We start from the raw sequence: 18,645 nt of genomic DNA on the forward strand, positions 1-18,645 counted from the left end.
AATAGGCTTTTCTTGATTTAGAATCGTTTTATGGACTTCTAGTGTAGATAATCCTCATCATAAAATAAATTTGTTTAACCATTTTTTTTTTCTGAATTTCTGAATATTTTTTTCCTGTTGCCCCTAGTACCTTGTTTCTTTTAGGCATCAGAACTCAAGCCATATTGGGACAACCTTTCCCTTTTTTATAGTCAGTTCCCTCCTGTAGATGTCACTGTAATATAGTTAGGCACGGGAATGCTTCAGTGTACTGCCATGGCATTGTGTGCATTTATTCCTTCCTTGTCACCTCCACTGTCCCATTGTAGGACTGCTCTTGTAACCTAGTCACTTGTGTAGGCATCTTTCTCTATGTCTTCTGAACTTTGAATCTTTTGCTGTTTTACAATCTGTGGTTTGCTGGATGCACAGAATTAATCCTTTGGATGTCATCATACTTCAAAGCATGAATTTGTTTAGTTCCTAGATCCAGAAAACTCTTCTTATGTATCATTGCTGAGTTAGTTTCAGTGGTTCTTTCTGAACCCAGGGACCTTACTCAGTTCTTAGACCTTAGGAACTCTTCCTTGGTGTTTCCTGGAACCTCAAGTTAATGTAGGGAAAAATGTTAAGTGTCTACCATGCTTTTAAGTGTACTATCTTTTTTAATCCACAAACAAAACATTCCCCCCACAACCTTGTAAAGTAGATTTCTCCGTTTTGCAGATGAAGACATTTAATAACAGGTTAACTGATTTGCCCACAATCCCATGGGTGACTGGTGGAGCTAAAATTTAAGCCTACGTCCTTGACTCTAACCTACGTCCAGTGTTCTTTCCTTTCACCAGGCTCTTTGACAAGCATCAGCCATCCTGAAAAAGTATCGACTGCTGATGTGTCTTTTTTTAAAAAATAAATTTATTTTATTTATTGTTTCTGGCTGTGCTGGGTCTTTGTTGCTGCACGTGGGCTTTTTCTAGTTGCGGTGAGCAGGGGCTACTACTCTTTGTTGCGGTGCGCGGGCTTCTCACTGTGGTGGCTTCTCTTGTTGCGGAGCACGGGCTCTGGGTGCACAGGCTTCAGTAGCTGTGGTGCATGGGCTCAGTAGCTGTGGCTTGTGGGCTCTAGAGCTCAGGCTCAGTAGTTGTGGCTCACGGGCTTAACTGCTCCGCGGCATGTGGGATCTTCCCAGACCAGGGATTGAACCGTGTCCCCTGCACTGGCAGGCGGATTCTTAACCCCTGCGCCACCAGGGAAGCCCTGCGGATCTGTCTTGCACTCAGTTGTAGTTGTCAGCTCCTTCAGTCTTCATGTTGGCCCTGGTGGCTTACCACAGGCACAGCACCCAGCGTCTCTGCCTCCCGGGCCCCAGAAGTCTTAACTTGGCAGAAACCTGGAATCCAGCTTTGGTGTGTTCCCCGGGCCTGTGAGAAAGGAGGAACATAAGTATTGTTAGTCTCCCCTATGCGTGAGGCCTTGTAGGACTCTTAAAACATGCTATCTCATTTAATTTTCATAGTATACCAGTGAGATTAGTATTATACTTGTTTTACAGGTGAAGGAACTTAGGCTCAGAGAGCCATTTACTATGAGTATGAGAAGTGCTTCTTCTAAAGCTAGGCAAACAAATGTCAGGTGTATCTTTAATAGCCAGGACACCCAGGATGAGAAGTACAGGCAATTACACCTGGGCCTGATCCTCTTAACATTGGTAATTGTTTATGAGTGACCAGAAATATCTTGGTGAGGAAGGCTTCATCTTGTCTTAATTGTTTGGGACAGCATGTGATATGAATGAACAAGTTTGGTCCAGTTAAGCCCAAATTGGAGGAAGAAAAAGCGCAAAGTAAATTTCTTACTGCTTGTCTGTCATTCCCCAATTCTGCTGCTGTCAGTTAAATAGACCTAGAGAAACTCCTAGTGGTCCATATCCAAACCCCTGTTACTGACCAGTAGTACAGTGAAGTGATACTAGAAGCTGTTGAGGAGGAGATGTATTTTCCACATTAGTAATGGAAACAGAAGCCTTCTTCAAAGGGAACTTTACATGCTGGGGAGATTTTATTTGATGTAAAGGGCCTCCTTCCAATAAGCATCTTTGGGTGTGTTCCTGGTAACTTCAACTGTCCCTGTGAAAGAGAACAAAGTAGATCAAGTATCTCCTTATCTAGACTGGCTTCAAAATATGTTTCCCTCTATTATTAAAAAAAAATTATTTTGCCCATTGTCGATTTAGCCGCATCAACAGATATTATCTGAACATGTGATCTATTTCTTATACCAGAGTATGAGTTTCTGTCCCCTGGTGCTAGGCTGCTAATGTCAGTGGTCTGCTTATTTGGACATGTGTGGATTCCTGCTGTTTGGCCCTCCAGTTAATACTGGCCCGGGCTTCCCTGGTGGCGCAGTGGTTGAGAGTCCGCCTGCCGATGCAGGGGACACGGGTTCGTGCCCCGGTCTGGGAAGATCCCACATGCCGTGGGAGCGGCTGGGCCCGTGAGCCATGGCCGCTGAGCCTGCGCGTCCGGAGCCTGTGCTCTGCAACGGGAGAGGCCACAACAGTGAGAGGCCCGCGTACCAGGAAAAAAAAAAAAAATACTGGCCCTTTCCCTGGGTAGATTGACTCTTGAAACCATGGATGCTCTTTCCTTTCTTTGTTTATAGTTCTTGGCTCCCAAGATTATGTTCCCTTGTCTATGTGCCTATTTTTAGGTGGGGCTTTTTTCCCAGTACCATGAGTCTGCCTAGATTCCGGGTCCTGGCATTCTTCTGTCTAGTTGATCATCTCTCTGCCCAAACCCTTGGGATTTTTGAAGTGCAGAAAGATATCACTAGACAAAAGTCATTCAAGTACATATCTGTTTGATGAGTAAGAGCAGTTGCCAAATCTTATATCCGTAATTTTCAAATACTCTGTTGATTTTTTCTGTGTGCTATTCCTTTCGTTCCTTTGTGAAGTTTCAGGCATTCGAAAAATTTGCTGAGTCATTTGTGTATTAACTAGGATGATATTGCGTAGTTTTCATTGATTTAGCTAAGACTTATTAAATATTTATTGTATATTTTAGTGATATCAGCAAGTTGGAGAAAGTTTTTAAACCGTAGTTGTGAAGATTTAATCTGTTGATCTTAACTTTTCCTCAAGTCTTTCAGTGATGACTGTATGTAAGATGTTTTGCATAGCTCTGAGGGGAGATCTAAAAATGTAAGGATAAGATTTAGGGAAACGGCTGTAGTACAGAGCAGGGAGGGGATGAGAGGTACAGGCAAATACTGTAGGAGTGCTAGTGGCTTGTGCTTATAGTTTATCCTGTCAAAGCCAACAGTTTTGATAACGGTGATGGTGATAATAATATCATTTATTGAGCTAACTTCTGTTGAGTCCTACACAGCAGGCATTGTTCTAAGCATTTTATATGTATTGTTTCACTTAATCCTCACGTGAGATAGGAATTTCTGTATGCTGCATTTTACACTTGAGGAGACTAAGGCATCTAGATCCTAAGTAACCTGCCTGTGGTCATCCAACTAGTAAAAAATAGACCTGAGATTTGAACCTGGGCATTCTTGTTTCCTCACCTGTGATTCCAACCACTGAATTGTACTGCCCCGGTGCATAGTAAGTATGAGCACAGGTCCCATTCTCTCTGGTTCCATTCTCCCTCTGTATCCTCCTGTCTCTCCACTCTTACCATTGTACCCTGTGTTTCATCCTTATTCGACTTCCTAGAGTTCTTTGAACAGCATGCTCTGCTTTTTCTTGCCTTTGTGTCTTTACACCTGCTTTTTTGTCTTTCTGGAAAACTTTTCTACCTCTGTCCTCTAAGATACCAGCCTCTTCCTTTCTCCCCAAGCTAAACTTGTTCTGTCTTCTTTATCTAACTTGCTTAAATGGATTTAAAGGATGGCATCTTTTACCATTCTTGTCAGATAGCTCCTTTGGAAACTGTTCTCCCAGGCATGGGTTAGGTTTCTATCCTCGGTGCTCCCCCAGTATTCTACACTTATATCTACATTAGCTCTTAACATACTGAATCATAACTGATAGTTTAAGTATTAGACTGAGCTTGAGACTAGGGTCTTAACTTAGTCTCTCATCCCAGCAACATGGCCTAGTCACCTGTTTGGTGAATGAATGAATGCTCAGTGGGAGTTTAGAAGTATAAGCCAAAATGCAGCCAAACTGAAAGCCCGTATTTGAGGAGCTATAAAATGATCTTCTTATTTTGGAGCTACCTAACCATCAGGGGACTTCTTTCTCTGACTTTCTCAAGGATAAGTTACCACTTCATTAAATTACTTGTGAAGAGGTAGGTTTAGTAATTGAGGACACTGAACTAGTCTTTACTCTTATATGAGAGAATACTTTGTTTCCTTGAGTTTTTGTGGGGTTTTTTTTGAGGTACGCGGGCCTCTCATCGTTGCGGCCTCCCCCGTCGCGGAGCACAGGCTCCGGATGCGCAGGCTTAGCGGCCATGGCTCATGGGCCCAGCCGCTCCACGGCATGTGAGATCTTCCCGGACCGGGGCACGAACCCGTGTCCTCTGCATCGGCAGGTGGACTCCCAACCACTGCACCACCAGGGAAGCCCTTTCTTTGAGTTTTGATTGGAAGCCTCCCCCTTCCCCACCTTACTGTGCTGTCCCAGGCCATTAGTCATTAGGTGTTCCCAACCTTTTCTCTTGAGTGGACCCCAAGAAATCTCTTGTGGGCACACAGGAACCTACGACCTCTCTGGTCTCTGATGTAATCAGTTTGTGTTTAAATTTCTATTTGGAAGTCTAAAAAGAACTTCAGTATACCCAAAATCTTCATCCATTTCCCCTACACGTTCTCTGTCTGATCATAATCTGGAAACTTGGGGGTCATCGTTGAACCGTTTATTGTTTTGTCACCAAGTCTGGTCCACTTTGACTACTCCATGTCTCTTAAATGCAGCCGCTTTCCCAACATCTTTCCTGTTAACCACTGCAGACCATGCTGTCCTAATGTCTTGCCTGTAATACTGCAATAACTTATCTCCCTCTACCTACTCTTGGTCTTCTCTAATCTGTTCTTGACCAAACAGTAGGAATGATCTTTTTATATCTCAAAACTGATTATTTATTTACAGAGTGGGGAGATGTGGTCATAAAAGGGCAACATGAGATTTTTGCAGTGATGAAACTGTTCTGTGTCTTGTATCCATGCTGATACTCTGATTGTGGTAGCGTACTGCAGTTTTGAAAGATATTACCATTGCGGGGTGGTGGGGACAGGATAAAAGGTACACAGGATTTCTCTGTATTGTTTCTTACAACTGCATGTGATGTTACAATTATCTCAATAACATTTCAGTAAAAAAAATTATCCTATTTAAAACTCTTCAGTGCTTTCCTGCTCCTTTTGGGATAAAGACTAAAGTCCTTAGTATGGTCTTCTGCGACTTGCATCATCTGGCTTACCATCTCCAGCCTTGTTTATTTGATACCAGTTTCCTACTGTGCTCCAAACACACTGACCTTTCACTGTCTTTAACATACCAGTTTCTTCACTTACAGCCTTCCTATTTGCTTGCATCATCCAAAATATTATTACTTACCTTCCTTTGGTTAATTCCTCCTCATTCTTTATATGTCAGCTTCATTTATACTTCTTTTTTTTTTTTAAAGAATCATTTGGGAAACTTTCTGTTTTTTTAATAAAACCCCATTTTATTTATTTATTTATTTTTGGCCACTCCTCATGGCATGTGGCATCTTAGTTCCCACGCCCCCTGCATTGGAAGGGTGGTGTCTTAACCATTGGACTGCCCAGGAAGTCCCCATTTTTACTTCTTAAAGAGAAGCCTTTCCTGATTCTCCAGACTAAGTCAGATTTCTTCTGTTAGGAGCTCATAAAATACCCAGTATTCTTCCTTTATAGCAATCATCACAATTTGTATACATTCGTTTATCTGTGTGGTTCTTTAGTTCATATCTGTCTCTTCCACTCAGCTCCATGGGGGCAGGGTCTGTGTTTTTATCCCCAGCATTCAGTACAGTGAGTAATGGAAACATGTAAGACGTGAAAGACACTGTGTTTTTCTGTCAGCCCTTGTTCTCTTACTGGCATCAAAAAAGCACCTTAGATATCTAGGCCAGGAGAATAGGTTCCAATCCAGATATCTAGCTTATGCTGTCTTCCCAGATCATGAGTTTGAGTTTCTCTTGGATTGCCTAAAAATTAAACCTCTTTCAGGTTACAGAGGCATTTAGTAGAGGAGGGATAGGATATGATTGAGCCAGATGAGTGTGCTTGATCCTGATGGCTGAGGCTACCGAAGAGCCATCTCAGACCCCTGGCCTGCTTCCCTCTAGGACATGGCCAGCCTTGAACTTGTTGGGTGTGCAGAGTTTATCTGAAGCTGTAATTCATTGACCTTCCAAAGGTCATGGCTCTTTTCATTGGCTTGGCAGAGCTTTATGTTGTCACATTGAATATTGGCCTACCCAGGGGTCCCCGCTGCATGAGTGTGGGCGTATGTATGATTTGGTGACTGAGAACCCTCAGCGTTCTCAGTTGGACAGTGGAATCCATGCCAGCTAGTCTAAATAGAAAGAGGTATTGGTTAGTATAAAGAATTTGTACATACACGATTTTTGGAAGGACCAGACAGTTAAGCTTGGATCTGACATGCAGAAGCAATGCAACCAGGAGAAATGCTCAACGACACCAAAGGACTGTTTGAGCAGAAATGCCACAGCTGCTGCTGCTTGCCACAAAGTTGGAGATCAGACAGCAGAACCTCTGGAACTTCTGCTAAGTACCTGCAGAAAAACCATGGGACTGTATTTGACAGGAGAGCTTCCAAATTACAGTGAGTCACTTAGGGCTTCCAAGTCTGCACAGGCGTGCCTGCACAAGTGTTCTGCTGTATCACATGTGGAACTGTAGCTGCAAAGGAGTCCAAGAAATACAGTCCTTAGCTTTCCAGTCTCTAGGGCACAAGAAAGCACACTAGAATGAGGTGTTGTGTGAGCTAGTCTGTGTTGTCTGCCATAGCAAATTAAAGGCTGACCATTATAGACAGACCTCATTGACCAGTGAATGTATTTTTTGAATCTCGTGCAAATGGTTAAACTTGGTTTACTACCTATTAGGAACTTAACATGAGAACCTGTAACGTGAAACAGGGTAGTGATGATCTTTTAGATTTTCAAGCAGTGGATTTCGCCTGTGCTGAATTATGTACTTTATAGATAGTCAGTTGACCCTTGAACCATGTCAGGGTTAGGGACACTGACTCCACCATGCAGTCAAAAATCTGTGAGCTCCTGTCTCTGCCTCAGAAACAAAGGAATTGATAAATGACTCACCCAAGGGCAGGAAGCTGAAACAGTTTGGGTAGAATCAGAATGCAAATCCTAGTTCTTTTTTTTTTTTTTTTTTTTTTTTTTTTTGCGGTACGCGGGCCTCTCACTGTTGTGGCCTCTCCCGTTGCGGAGCACAGGCTCCGGATGCGCAGGCCCAGTGGACGTGGCTCACGGGCCCAGCCGCTCCGCGGCATGTGGGATCCTCCCAGACCGGGGCACGAACCCGTGTCCCCTGCGTCGGCAGGCGGACTCTCAACCACTGCACCACCAGGGAAGCCCAAATCCTAGTTCTTTTGATTCCACATGTTGTGATCTCTCATCGAACAAAAACTTTTCGCCACACTTAGTTAATTTAAAGATCTGTAAAATAAAAATACAGATACTATATTTATTGAAAAAAATCTGTGTATAAGTGGACCTGCACGGTTCAAACCCGTGTTGGTCAAGGATCAGCTGTATATGGTTTTGCATGATACCCATACATTTGCATATTCGCTCATGGAATGTTGTCATTGAGAGCAAGTATGGGCTGTTCCATGCTGTGCTAGGAGCTAGTAATACAAAGGAAAGTAAGTCTGCATTCAAGAAGCTCACAGACTTGGTGTGGCAGTGTATTTCAACAGAGATGTGCAGTAAAATTAACCTGTGAAGTACAAAAAATATAAGCATGGCACTCCACATTTATATATCTACTATCTGCCACGTGCACCAGCATCAAGTTCCCAAATGAGAGAGATACACAGAGAGTCCAGGAACCTGTATTTTTAGCAGACTTTCCTGTTGCTTTTCTTTTTATTGGAGTATAGTTGATTTACAGTGTTGCATTAGTTTCAGGTGTACAGCAAAGTGAATGAGTTATACATACATCCACTCTTCTTTAGATTCTTTTCCCATATAGATCATTACAGAGGACTGAGTAGAGATCCCTGTGCTGTACAGTAGCCTGTTGATTCTTAAGCATTCTCCCTTGGTGAAGAACCACTGGTCTGGTGGGTCAGTAATAACCATTTTGTTTTATTGCTGTTGAAAACTTAGGAGTATGTTTCAGTTTGCAGGTTATTTCCCATTTTGTCCATTGCCTTTAAAAAGTTTAAAAAAACGCATGCTTGTTTTACAGGAGCGGAGTTACCAGGGCAAGTTATCTCCATGGCAGCTTCTACTCTAGCAACCTTGGCCATCTCCATCACAGGGTATGAATCGAGCACTGAGGACCAGCCCTCTACCCAGCCTGCAGGTGACTGACGTTGTGAAGGAGTGCCTTCAGAATATTCCAGAAAATGAAATATATGTAGAACATAAAATTAAGAAAGACACTAGCACCACAAAATGCTACTTGCTGGTCCTTCATTCTTCTCTCTGGTTCCTATTTTTACACTTTTTTCCTTCTCATCTTTGTTCTCATATATCACTTTTTTCATACATTTAATTATTTATCTTCTTAGGTTTCTTATCTTGATTCTTCATTCTTTCCTTTTTTTTAAAAGTGCTTTTCTTATTTTTCTTTTGTTATTCTCTCTCACTTTCGTGTTATTTTTCTTTTCTTAGTGTCCTATTTACCTTTGTCCATATTTTCTCTTACTTAGTCCTTTTATTTTCCATTTCTTCTGCAACTGTCAGTTCTCCTCCATTGTTCTACTTTGCTCTGACTTTTTTTTTTTTTTTTTTTCGGTACACGGGCCTCTCACTGCTGTGGCCTCTCCCGTTGCGGAGCACAGGCTCCGGACACGCAGGCTCAGCGGCCATGGCTCATGGGCCCAGCCGCTCCGCGGCATGTGGGATCCTCGCGGACCGGGGCACGAACCCGTGTTCCCTGCATCGTCAGGCGGACTCTCAACCACTGCGCCACCAGGGAGGCCCTGCTCTGACTCTTTATGTTGCTTTTGTTGTTGTTGTTGCCTTTCTCCAGCTCTTTCTTTTGTTTTTTATTTTCCATCTTCCAGTCATTCATTTCTCTGGCATTTCTTGCTTTTATTCTCAAAGTTTGCTTTGCATGCCTCATGCTGTTAGTATATTGACTGTTTCCCTTAAAACAGAACCCTCTGGTTGTTCTGCATGCAAAGCTCCTATAAGATCCAGCTGATAGGTTTATACCAGACTTAAAGTCACACTGTACTTGCACAGGATTCAGGAATGTAAAAGGCCTTCCCTCTCTGTGCCAAGAGGTCCATTAGTGCCAGAGGTTTGGGAGCTAAGGAATGTTTTTCATGAGCTATTTTTGAAGAATGGACTTCAGAGAAGTTTTGAAAGAAGGGATTGGCTAAGAAAAAGGCATTTGGGGTAGTAGGAAAATGTTATTTTTCTTGCACATCGAATCATGTTTTCAACGTGGAAAGGGGATGATGTTTTAGTTATGGACTTACTGTTCTTCTAAATATCTGCCACATCCACCAACGTGAAGTTTCCAAATTAGGAAGATATTCAGAGAGGGTCAAACAGAAGCATGTTATAATTAGCTTGCGCTTTAGCCCCAAACCTCAGGGTAGAATGTTTGTTCTGGTGAGGTGGGCTGACTTACCATGATGCTAGTTATATCAGTAGTAAAAATGTACTCACAACTAATCATTTAACATTAAAAAGAAACACTAAGGAAATTATGACATAACGCTCAGAAGGTTACTGTGTGGTTACTTAGGAAAATTATGAAATAACAGGGAAGGCATTGTTAGAACAAATATTTAGTGAGTACGTTCCATATGTCAGTTACTATTGTGTGTGCTAGGAAATTAGTGGAGGGGAGCGCAAGATAGACAAGGTCTTAGCTCTCCTGGAGCTGACATTCAACTGAAGGGAGAAAGTGGGAAGGGTCATAAGTGGAACATGATACAACTATGTAAAATATGTAAAGACAATGGGGCAAATAGGGCGTTGAGATTAGGGGTGTTCATGGTTTTTTTTTACCTAGACTTTAAGAAATATGGTATACTTTTTATCATTAACTTTTTTTATGGAAGGCAAAATGCAGGTTTTAGGATCTTATACATTTCCATCATCATGGTATATTCTGAGTAATAGTGAAATGTAATAGTAGTCGCGTTGTTAGAAAACAGTGCCTCGTGAAATAATTGAGTGATATCCTGTATTTGAAAATTCCTCATCGCCAGCAGTCTGTCATTTTTCATATCTAATTTTAAGAGAAAGATATGCTGCAAATCCCTGGCTGGTTCTTGTAAGGGCAGTTGGCTCCATTTAGGTAAAATGATGCTGAAAAGCCGTATTGTTTCAGAAATACATATAAATACATCTACTGTAAAGTTAAAAGAGGAGGAATTTTTTTTTTGTTTTTTTTGTTTTTTTGCGGTGCGCGGACCTCTCACTGCCGTGGCCTCTCCCGCTGCGGAGCATAGGCTCCGGACGCACTGGCTCAGCGGCCATGGCCCACGGGCCCAGCCGCTCCGCGGCATGTGGGACCCTCCTGGACCGGGGCACGAACCCGCGTCCCCTGCATCAGCAGGCGGACCCCCAACCACTGCGCCACCAGGGAAGCCCAGGAGGAATTTTTAAATAAAGAATTCTGTATGTTAATATTTGTTGCTTTATATGGTTTGGGTAATTTTGATGGGCTAATTATAATTCTCAGTTACTTTGTCATGTGTTTTTCTTCAGTTTTTTTGTCTAAATGATATACATAAAAATATAAATGATATATATGTCATAAAGAAACTTGAACAGGGCTTCCCTGGTGGTGCACTGGTTGAGAGTCCGCCTGCTGATGCAGGGGACATGGGTTCGTGCCCCGGTCCGGGAAGATCCCACATGCCACGGAGCGGCTGGGCCCATGAGCCATGGCCGCTGAGCCTGCACATCCAGAGCCTGTGCTCCGCAACAGGAGAGGCCACAACAGTGAGAGGCCTGCGTACTGCAAAACAACAACAACAACAACAAAAAACTTGAACAATGTTAAGTATATAAAGTAAAAAGTAAAACATTTCTCATACTCAACCCTACTCCCCAAAAAACTTAATTTCCTTAGATGTAAACACAGCATTAATTCTCTACACCTTTTTCATTGCATATGCAAGCATACATACAAGTCTTTTTTTCTTTTTTAACCCAATGTGATCATACTGTCAGAATACATTTTGAAAGCTTAAACTAGGATAGCCTAGCAATTGCTCTGAATTACTGTTTATTAATGTTATTATTTATAACTTATAAATAAATAATTTATTTATTTTTAATATGTGGGGGATTTTTTTTTTCTTTCCCTCTTCAGGGACAGAAACCATGGACAGAGGAGAACCCCCTCCAACACTGTCCTCATCTGCTTCACCCTCCTCCCCTTCACCCACCTTGGGCAGACAAAGGCCTGAAGTTGGAACATTTCTTAGAAAGAAGAAAACTAGCGATATCTACTTTGTGTCTCTCCTTTGGGCCATTGTTGGAGTCCAGATCTGGTTGAACCTGTGGATTGTACAGTTGCTGCCAGTGCCTGTTGCAGGTAATTGGTTAATTATGATCTTGTCTTGCTTTGGAAGACTTTTTCTTTAACTTTTGGATTTTTATGTTTGAGATAACTTTACTGTATTTTTTTTTTTTTTTTTGGTGGTACGCGGGCCTCTCACTGTTGTGGCCTCTCCCGTTGCGGAGCACAGGCTCCAGACGTGCAGGCTCAGCGGCCATGGCTCACGGGATTACCGTCTTTTTAAATAAAAAGGGAGAGCAGGCTGTGAACAAGGTGGCCCCTTAAAAGTTTTTACAACTCTAATTACCCTGGTCTTATTCTTGAGACTATAGGAGCTTTCCTAGGACCTCTCCAGAGATTTAAAAATGCTGATGAAGGAATTGTTGAATTGGCATGTAACATTAACCTCATGGTTCAAAATAGTAAACTGTGAACTGTTAGATTATAAGGCCAGGACTAATGACACAAAACTCCCTTGAGTTAGGGAAATTATAGTGATTGTGATCCATTATCTAGGGTCCAAACTTCAAGGCAACCCTCACAGATAAATAGCACTTCCTTCTAGTCCCTCCACCTTCTTAGTTGGCCTTTAACAGAAGGCTTAACCTCTGTTTGAAGGGCCACCACACTGCCCACCTGCAGAGGGGTACTTTCACATTGTAGTCTGTGTGGTTCCCACTGAAGTTACATAGTACACAGCTGTTTGTGACAGCCCTGCTCGTACTCATCCTGCTTCTCTACCGAACCCCGGTAAGAGATTCAGATGTACAGAGCAGCATCGAGTAGAGAAATAGAAACAAATGAACATGTTGCCCTGCAGTGGTATAATCATGATGCACGTGGAATACCTTACACTCCTCTGGTCACTAAACATGAAACATCTAAGGAAAAGAACAAAATTTGGCAAGAGCAGCTATAATAGCCAAAGAGATTAGGACATGTCAGGGGTTAGTATTCTTTACCCTGGAAGGGTAAGGCGTGAGGGGCCAAGGTTGTAGTCACTGAAATCTTCATGATCAGGGTATCTTATGTTTATATAGGCTGTGAATCCCTGACCGCTTCAAGGATTAAGACTTCACAGAGAAGGAGGAATATAGGTGGGTGGGGATTGTGTGAAAATTGTCCCAGTTACATGAATTTGGAATATTTTGAACTTTCTTCTCTCCCTTCTCCTTTTTTTTTTTTTAAAAAAAACAGCGTTTTAGCACTAGCTTTACTGTTTTAGGAAGTTATATGAAATTGAGGAACCTATTCATGTTAAAACTTTGTAATCTCTATCTTTTTTATGTGTGTATTTCTCATCTTCCTTATAGTATGGATACTCAAAAAGCTCGTTATTCACTTTGGCGTTGTGAACTTCCTGGAGAAGCGCTGCTTGGTGTGGTGGCAGGTTATAGAGCACTTCCTGAAGGAGCGACAGGAAGCCCTGGCACCATGGCCAATTATCGGGCTTGGAAAATTCTTGTTGAAAGTTGATAGCAAGGTATTGTATTTTAAGAACTTGAGCTATTTTAATGGGGTTTATGTATTTCATTGTCTAAAATATTCCATTTTATGGTATATTGGTATTTATGTTTTATTTGTGGATAGAACATTTAATGTCTAATTCTATGATGAAATTTAAAGTTTAGAATTATGGTTTATATAAGGATGGGATAGATTTAGTTTCAGTAAGTATTGTGTTAGTATTTTTACATCTTAAAAATGGGAGACAAGGAGCACCTAGTTCAACTCTCTCATTTTATAAGGACCAAATTGAAATCTATAGGGGTTAAGTGACTTGCCTAAAATTATATCGCCAGGTGGTGGCTCAGATCAGTGAATATTTTTGGGAAAATTCTTATGTGTCAGATATTATGCTAAGTCTTAGGGAAAATCAGATGAATCTGGAAAACTAGGTACAGAAGCTGTGTTTGATGGGGAGATAGCAACCCCTTAAAATTTAGAGGCTGAGTTAGACTCAGAGGCTTAGTGGTTAAGAGCATAGGCTCTGAATTCAAACTCTGGATTCAGATCCCTGTTCTGCTTATTAGCTATGTGACCTTGGATGAGTTTCTTAACCTTTCTGTGCCTTGGTTTTCTTACCAATACGATGAGTATAATAGCAGGTATACCTCATAGAATGGTTGTGAGTGTTAAATGAGTTAATATACGTACAATTCTTAGATCAGTATCTGGTACACAGTAAGCTCTATATAAGTGTTAAGCTGTTGTTGTAATTTGGGGAGGAGAAGTGTGTACAGGATACAGTGGTAGTACTGAGCAAGAAATGACTCACTGTCGGAGAGCGGTGGGAGAGGGAAGGTTTTGCAGCAGAGGTGATGCCAGAGCAAATTTTGAAGCACAAGCAGGAGTTTATTAGGTAGACATGGCAAAAAGAGCAGGTGGATGGAGCAGTGCAAGGGCACAGAGACTCCCATAGCATGAGTTCTTAGGGAACACCAGGAAAATGGCAATGGCTGGGATATGTGAAATGGTAATTAGTGGGAGGCAAGGCTGGAGGGTCAGGTGAGACTGGATCACGAAGGCCTTTTTATGTGCCACGCTGTGCAACCTGGACGTCATCACAGGGCTAGTGACTGCTTCCTTTAACAGGTCCATCCATGACTTACGGTTGAGAAACACTGTTAGTTGAAACAAATGTAGATATAGATGAGAACAGTAACTGGAGTTCATGTGAGTGGGGAGGAAGTCGAAGGAGATGCAGGGGATACATTTCTTACATATTGCCTGATGGTCTTCCAGAAAGTTTGCCAGTTTCAATTCCCACCACTGCAACATGTGAGAATGCCCATTTCCTTGAGCTCTTGCCAACACTGGATGTTATAGTGTAACAAAAAGTCCATTTTAGTTTTGTAAAGCGAAGTATCTCAGTGTTGTTTTAATTTGAAAATTTTAAAAATAAAAATTAGGTTGACCATCCTTTTATTTGCTTATTGGCTGTTTATATTTTTCTTTTGTAATTTGCCTATTGTGTTCTTATTAATTTTTTTCAATTTTTTAAATAAGAAAGAAGCTAAAACTTCTCACAAATTTCAACGTATTTATCACATCTCCCTGATTAAGGTGAAGCTTTATCTTATTAGAGCAGATTTATCACTTCAAACTGTTTAAAGAGGGTAACTCTTACTTCAATTAATTTCTTTGTCTTAGCACTATTGGATGGGATAGAAACTGAATCCCCTTCTCAGTGTTCCCATGTACTTGTATTTGGAGCCCTTCGTTTAGGAAAACTCTACAGTTGTGTCAGTTGAAGTTCCAGGGGTGTCAAAAAGTATTTGTTATGGAGTAGCCTTGTAAAAATTTTTCATTTTTATTCTAATTTATATGTCAATCTGTCCTTCTTAAGGAAGAGAGACAGTAAAATGAATAAAACTAGCATTTTCTGTTATATGTAATACATACCAGAATAAATGGCTCTCTCAAACTGAATATTTAATTATAATTGATGTCAAAATTATGTTCTGTGTAGTATAATAATGTATGTGGGCTCCTGCTTTGGGGAATAAATCTGTTTTTCTGTTTAATTGCAATTGATTGGACCAGTGTTTTTGAAATGATCCACATACAGGAGATTGTTTTAAGTATGTGTCTAAACATGTATTGAGTGTACTTTAGGGAAAACTCTGCAAGGAGCATTTAGTTACTCTGATGAAATTATGCATCTTAGTTTTTATGCTTTTTATGTCACTAATAATGCGTTAAATCTTATGTTTACTGATTTTTAGATTATGTATCCACTAATCAGCATGAGTTATTATAGTGCTAAATATTGTGAGGTGTAGATGACATAATGTTGATGTGAAAAAAAGGATATTATATATGGTAGAAAAATGTGTGCCTAAAAAATTGGAAATGGAAGGAAATGCACCAAATCTGATCAGAATCTTAGATATGTCTGCTTTTTCGCCAGGTGTTCACTGTTCCAAATGAGCACTGAAATGTTTTACTCTAGGAAATGTGAAATAAGTAGTATTATAAAGCTATAACTACAAAGTTCAATGAAAATGTAGTTTATGAACATAAATTAGTTTATACAGGGACTGAAAATCCTTTTGGTGCATGATATGTGAAAAATCTTAATTATCACTTTGATCTTTGGAATTTGGTGTGAAAGTTCAAGCCTATAAGCATTCAAGTTATTTTTATGTATTTTTAATTATTGAATTGCCAACAAAGCTTGTGGTTATCATCATTTCAATCGTGTATCTTAAAGGACTGCTACATTCACTTGATTTAAAAACTTTGTTAATGCATTACAATTTTTTTTTTCCAGTTTTTCCTTTGTCTGAGATAATTTCCTCGTCATGCTCTCAATGATTTTCTTTTCTTTCCTTTTCATGCTATTACTGTATTCTCTAATGATATGCCCCTGTTCTTATCTTCTCTCTCTCACCTTACCCCCCCTATCCTCAAGCTCTGGCACTGGCTAAATAAGAAGGTAAACAAACACCTGGATTTTGGTTTTTGCTATTGAATTCTGTAACTTCCCCCCAAATCTCCGTTCTCACCCTGTTTCTGTCCACATGTCAAACTAAGTTTTTGTTTTTAAAGTTCTAATTATAAGCTATGGAAGGTCATGAAGCATTAATATCGTCACAGTACAATTTGCTAAAAACTCAAAGCTATTTATTTAGGATGTGGATGATATCTCCTTGCCCAAGTGTGTGTAAGTTCTGTCTTGTAGTCCTTTTGTTCACTGTGATTTCCATTCCTTTTTAGCTCTATAATGTGACCCAGTCTGATACTCTAATCTCCTTTGTTGTGTGAGAGCACATTAGGCAGAAGTTACTAAAAAGGAAAGAGAACTCGTTATGGCTACTTTTTCTATAAATAACACAGTAATTTTTAAAAAATATAAATTTGTGAAATATTTGTCTGATTCTCTTGGCTGGTAATGTTATATGTTGTCCTTTTTAATAACTAGTATTCCAGAATTTTATTTTTATCTTAAAAAAGATTGTAGTCATGGCCTATGATATCTAATTTTATGTATTTCCCAAAGTGTGAGGTATCTGTGGTCAATGACTCACATGATCAGCATGGAATTTTCAATAACTTCAATAAAGGCTAATGCAGATATATTAGGAGTGCTGTATCTCTGATATATTGTCCACATACAGTAGTTCTGACTTAATATCATTAGATCCCTAGGGCAGATAGCAAAAGATGACATCATTCATGTGTATTGTCTTTAAACACAATAAGGCCTTAAAAATCGTCAGTGAAAATATAGCAGGCCTTAAGAAAGATGTGGTACCTCTTGGAAATAGATCAAAATGTGACTCTTAGGTGTAAAGATTAGGGTTTCATTCTTTCTGTTGAAGCAAGAAAGGGGAGACTCTTGACAGTGCTTATGCTTTTAAACGTTGGATTGAAAATAAGCAGTGTGTGAAATAAATAAATACACACACATACCACCACCACTGCACACACACAAACACACAAACACACATACACAAATGGCTATGTATACCTCCACTGTCTAAAAACCTGGTATGAGTAAATGAGTTCAATCCTTGGCAAATGATAGTGCTGCAAATATGGTACATTTTCTTACTTTGATTAAAGTAGGTGATTTTATGTATTTTCCCAGTTTGTGTATATTGAAATGAAATTGTCCTCGAGAGATGAGAGAAAGGAGATGTAAAGTCATTAGGTTCAGGGACTTCCCTGGCGGTCCAGTGGTTGAGACTTTGCCTTCCAATGCAGGGGGTGTGGGTTCGATCCCTGGTTGGGGAGCTAAGATCCCACATGCCTCATGACCAAAAAACCAGAAGATAAACCAGAAGGAATATTGTAACAAATTCAATACAGACTTTAGAAAAAAAATAAAGTCATTAGATTCAATCTGATTTAACCTTTGGTGACTAAATGAGTTAGGTTACCTAGTTCATAGCTGACTAGTTGTGAGTTTTAAAAGATTCCTAAGAGATCAGGTAACTTTTTCCTTTTCTTTGGTGATTCCATGTAGTGTAGGTAAAGCATTGGTGTAGAGTAGGAGTAACTGCTTTAAGTTCTGAGGAAAGCATGTAAATAAGTTGAGGTCTGTTTTGTTACATTTCATCCAGGGTCAGAAAATTTGCAGCATTGGGTATTGGTATTCCAAGTTCAAGTGGAGTGAATTAGAGAGTAATTCAAGAGAAGTGAGGGTGAGAGACACGTCTATGATTAATTGAAATGTAACTGTTTCTTAAGACTTGTTTTATTTCTTAGTATTTATTATTTGCACTAAGACTACTAGAATTTGGTTAAAAAAAAACAAAGCAAAATAAAAACCTCCAGGTCCAGAATAACGAAATAGAAAACTCAGTAGTGGAATGACACTTCCTTCATAGTTTGATAAATAGGGCCAGTCAGTTTCAGAGTGTCTTTTGGTATAACTATAAATTTACTGACATTGCTACATTAAAAAAAAAAATGCTTGCCCTTCATTTATACTTGAAACATTAAGAATGTTGTTTTAAAATTACTCCCCTTCCACTTTTAGAAAATAAAGTTTAAAATCTGAAATAATTTCTCTTGGTGTGGAAGGCTGGGAAAGTTACTAGACAACTGTGCAATTTCCACGAGCAGGGCAGGGTTTGACAGGTGGTGTTATTCCCTTTGCCCAAAGCGGACCACAGAACAGGATGACCCTCATGGGACAGAGCCACTGGCATTTCTTTACGAATTCTCTCCTCCTTCCTCTTCCCCTTCCCCCTTGCTTCCTCTGACCATGTTTCTCTTTCTGTGTCTATCAGTTGCTGTTTCCTTATGAGTCTTGTTCCATTCACTCTTTCAGGGAGTTGTTTTCCTCCATAAGTTTTCTATCCATTTTGTTTCCTCTTGATTGGTCCTTAGTTCTTCACATTTTTAAGTCTTTCCTGTCTCTCTTTCCCACTCTTTGTGCTCTCTTTCGCTTTTGCTGTCTTCTTTTTCGTGTTTTCT

The 18,645-nt window shown here is 40.3% G+C and overlaps 1 protein-coding gene across 2 annotated transcripts in view; it reads left to right on the top strand.

Annotated features, from left to right (window-relative positions):
- The window catches only part of TMEM245 (transmembrane protein 245), a 104,450-nt gene that overhangs the window by 15,800 nt on the left and 70,005 nt on the right, over window positions 1-18,645 (top strand). Inside the window, exons 4-7 of one of the 2 annotated variants that reach the window (XM_060300652.2) lie at window positions 8,431-8,547; window positions 11,527-11,751; window positions 13,029-13,198; window positions 16,133-16,156. In XM_060300652.2, coding sequence (XP_060156635.1) covers window positions 8,431-8,547; window positions 11,527-11,751; window positions 13,029-13,198; window positions 16,133-16,156 — 536 coding nt within the window. The remainder of the gene's footprint in view (window positions 1-8,430; window positions 8,548-11,526; window positions 11,752-13,028; window positions 13,199-16,132; window positions 16,157-18,645) is intronic. The other variant, XM_030859075.3, reaches the window with a different exon arrangement.

This window comes from Globicephala melas, chromosome 6 (genome assembly GCF_963455315.2).
Source record: "Globicephala melas chromosome 6, mGloMel1.2, whole genome shotgun sequence".
In the NCBI taxonomy this organism is placed as follows: Eukaryota; Metazoa; Chordata; class Mammalia; order Artiodactyla; family Delphinidae; genus Globicephala; species Globicephala melas.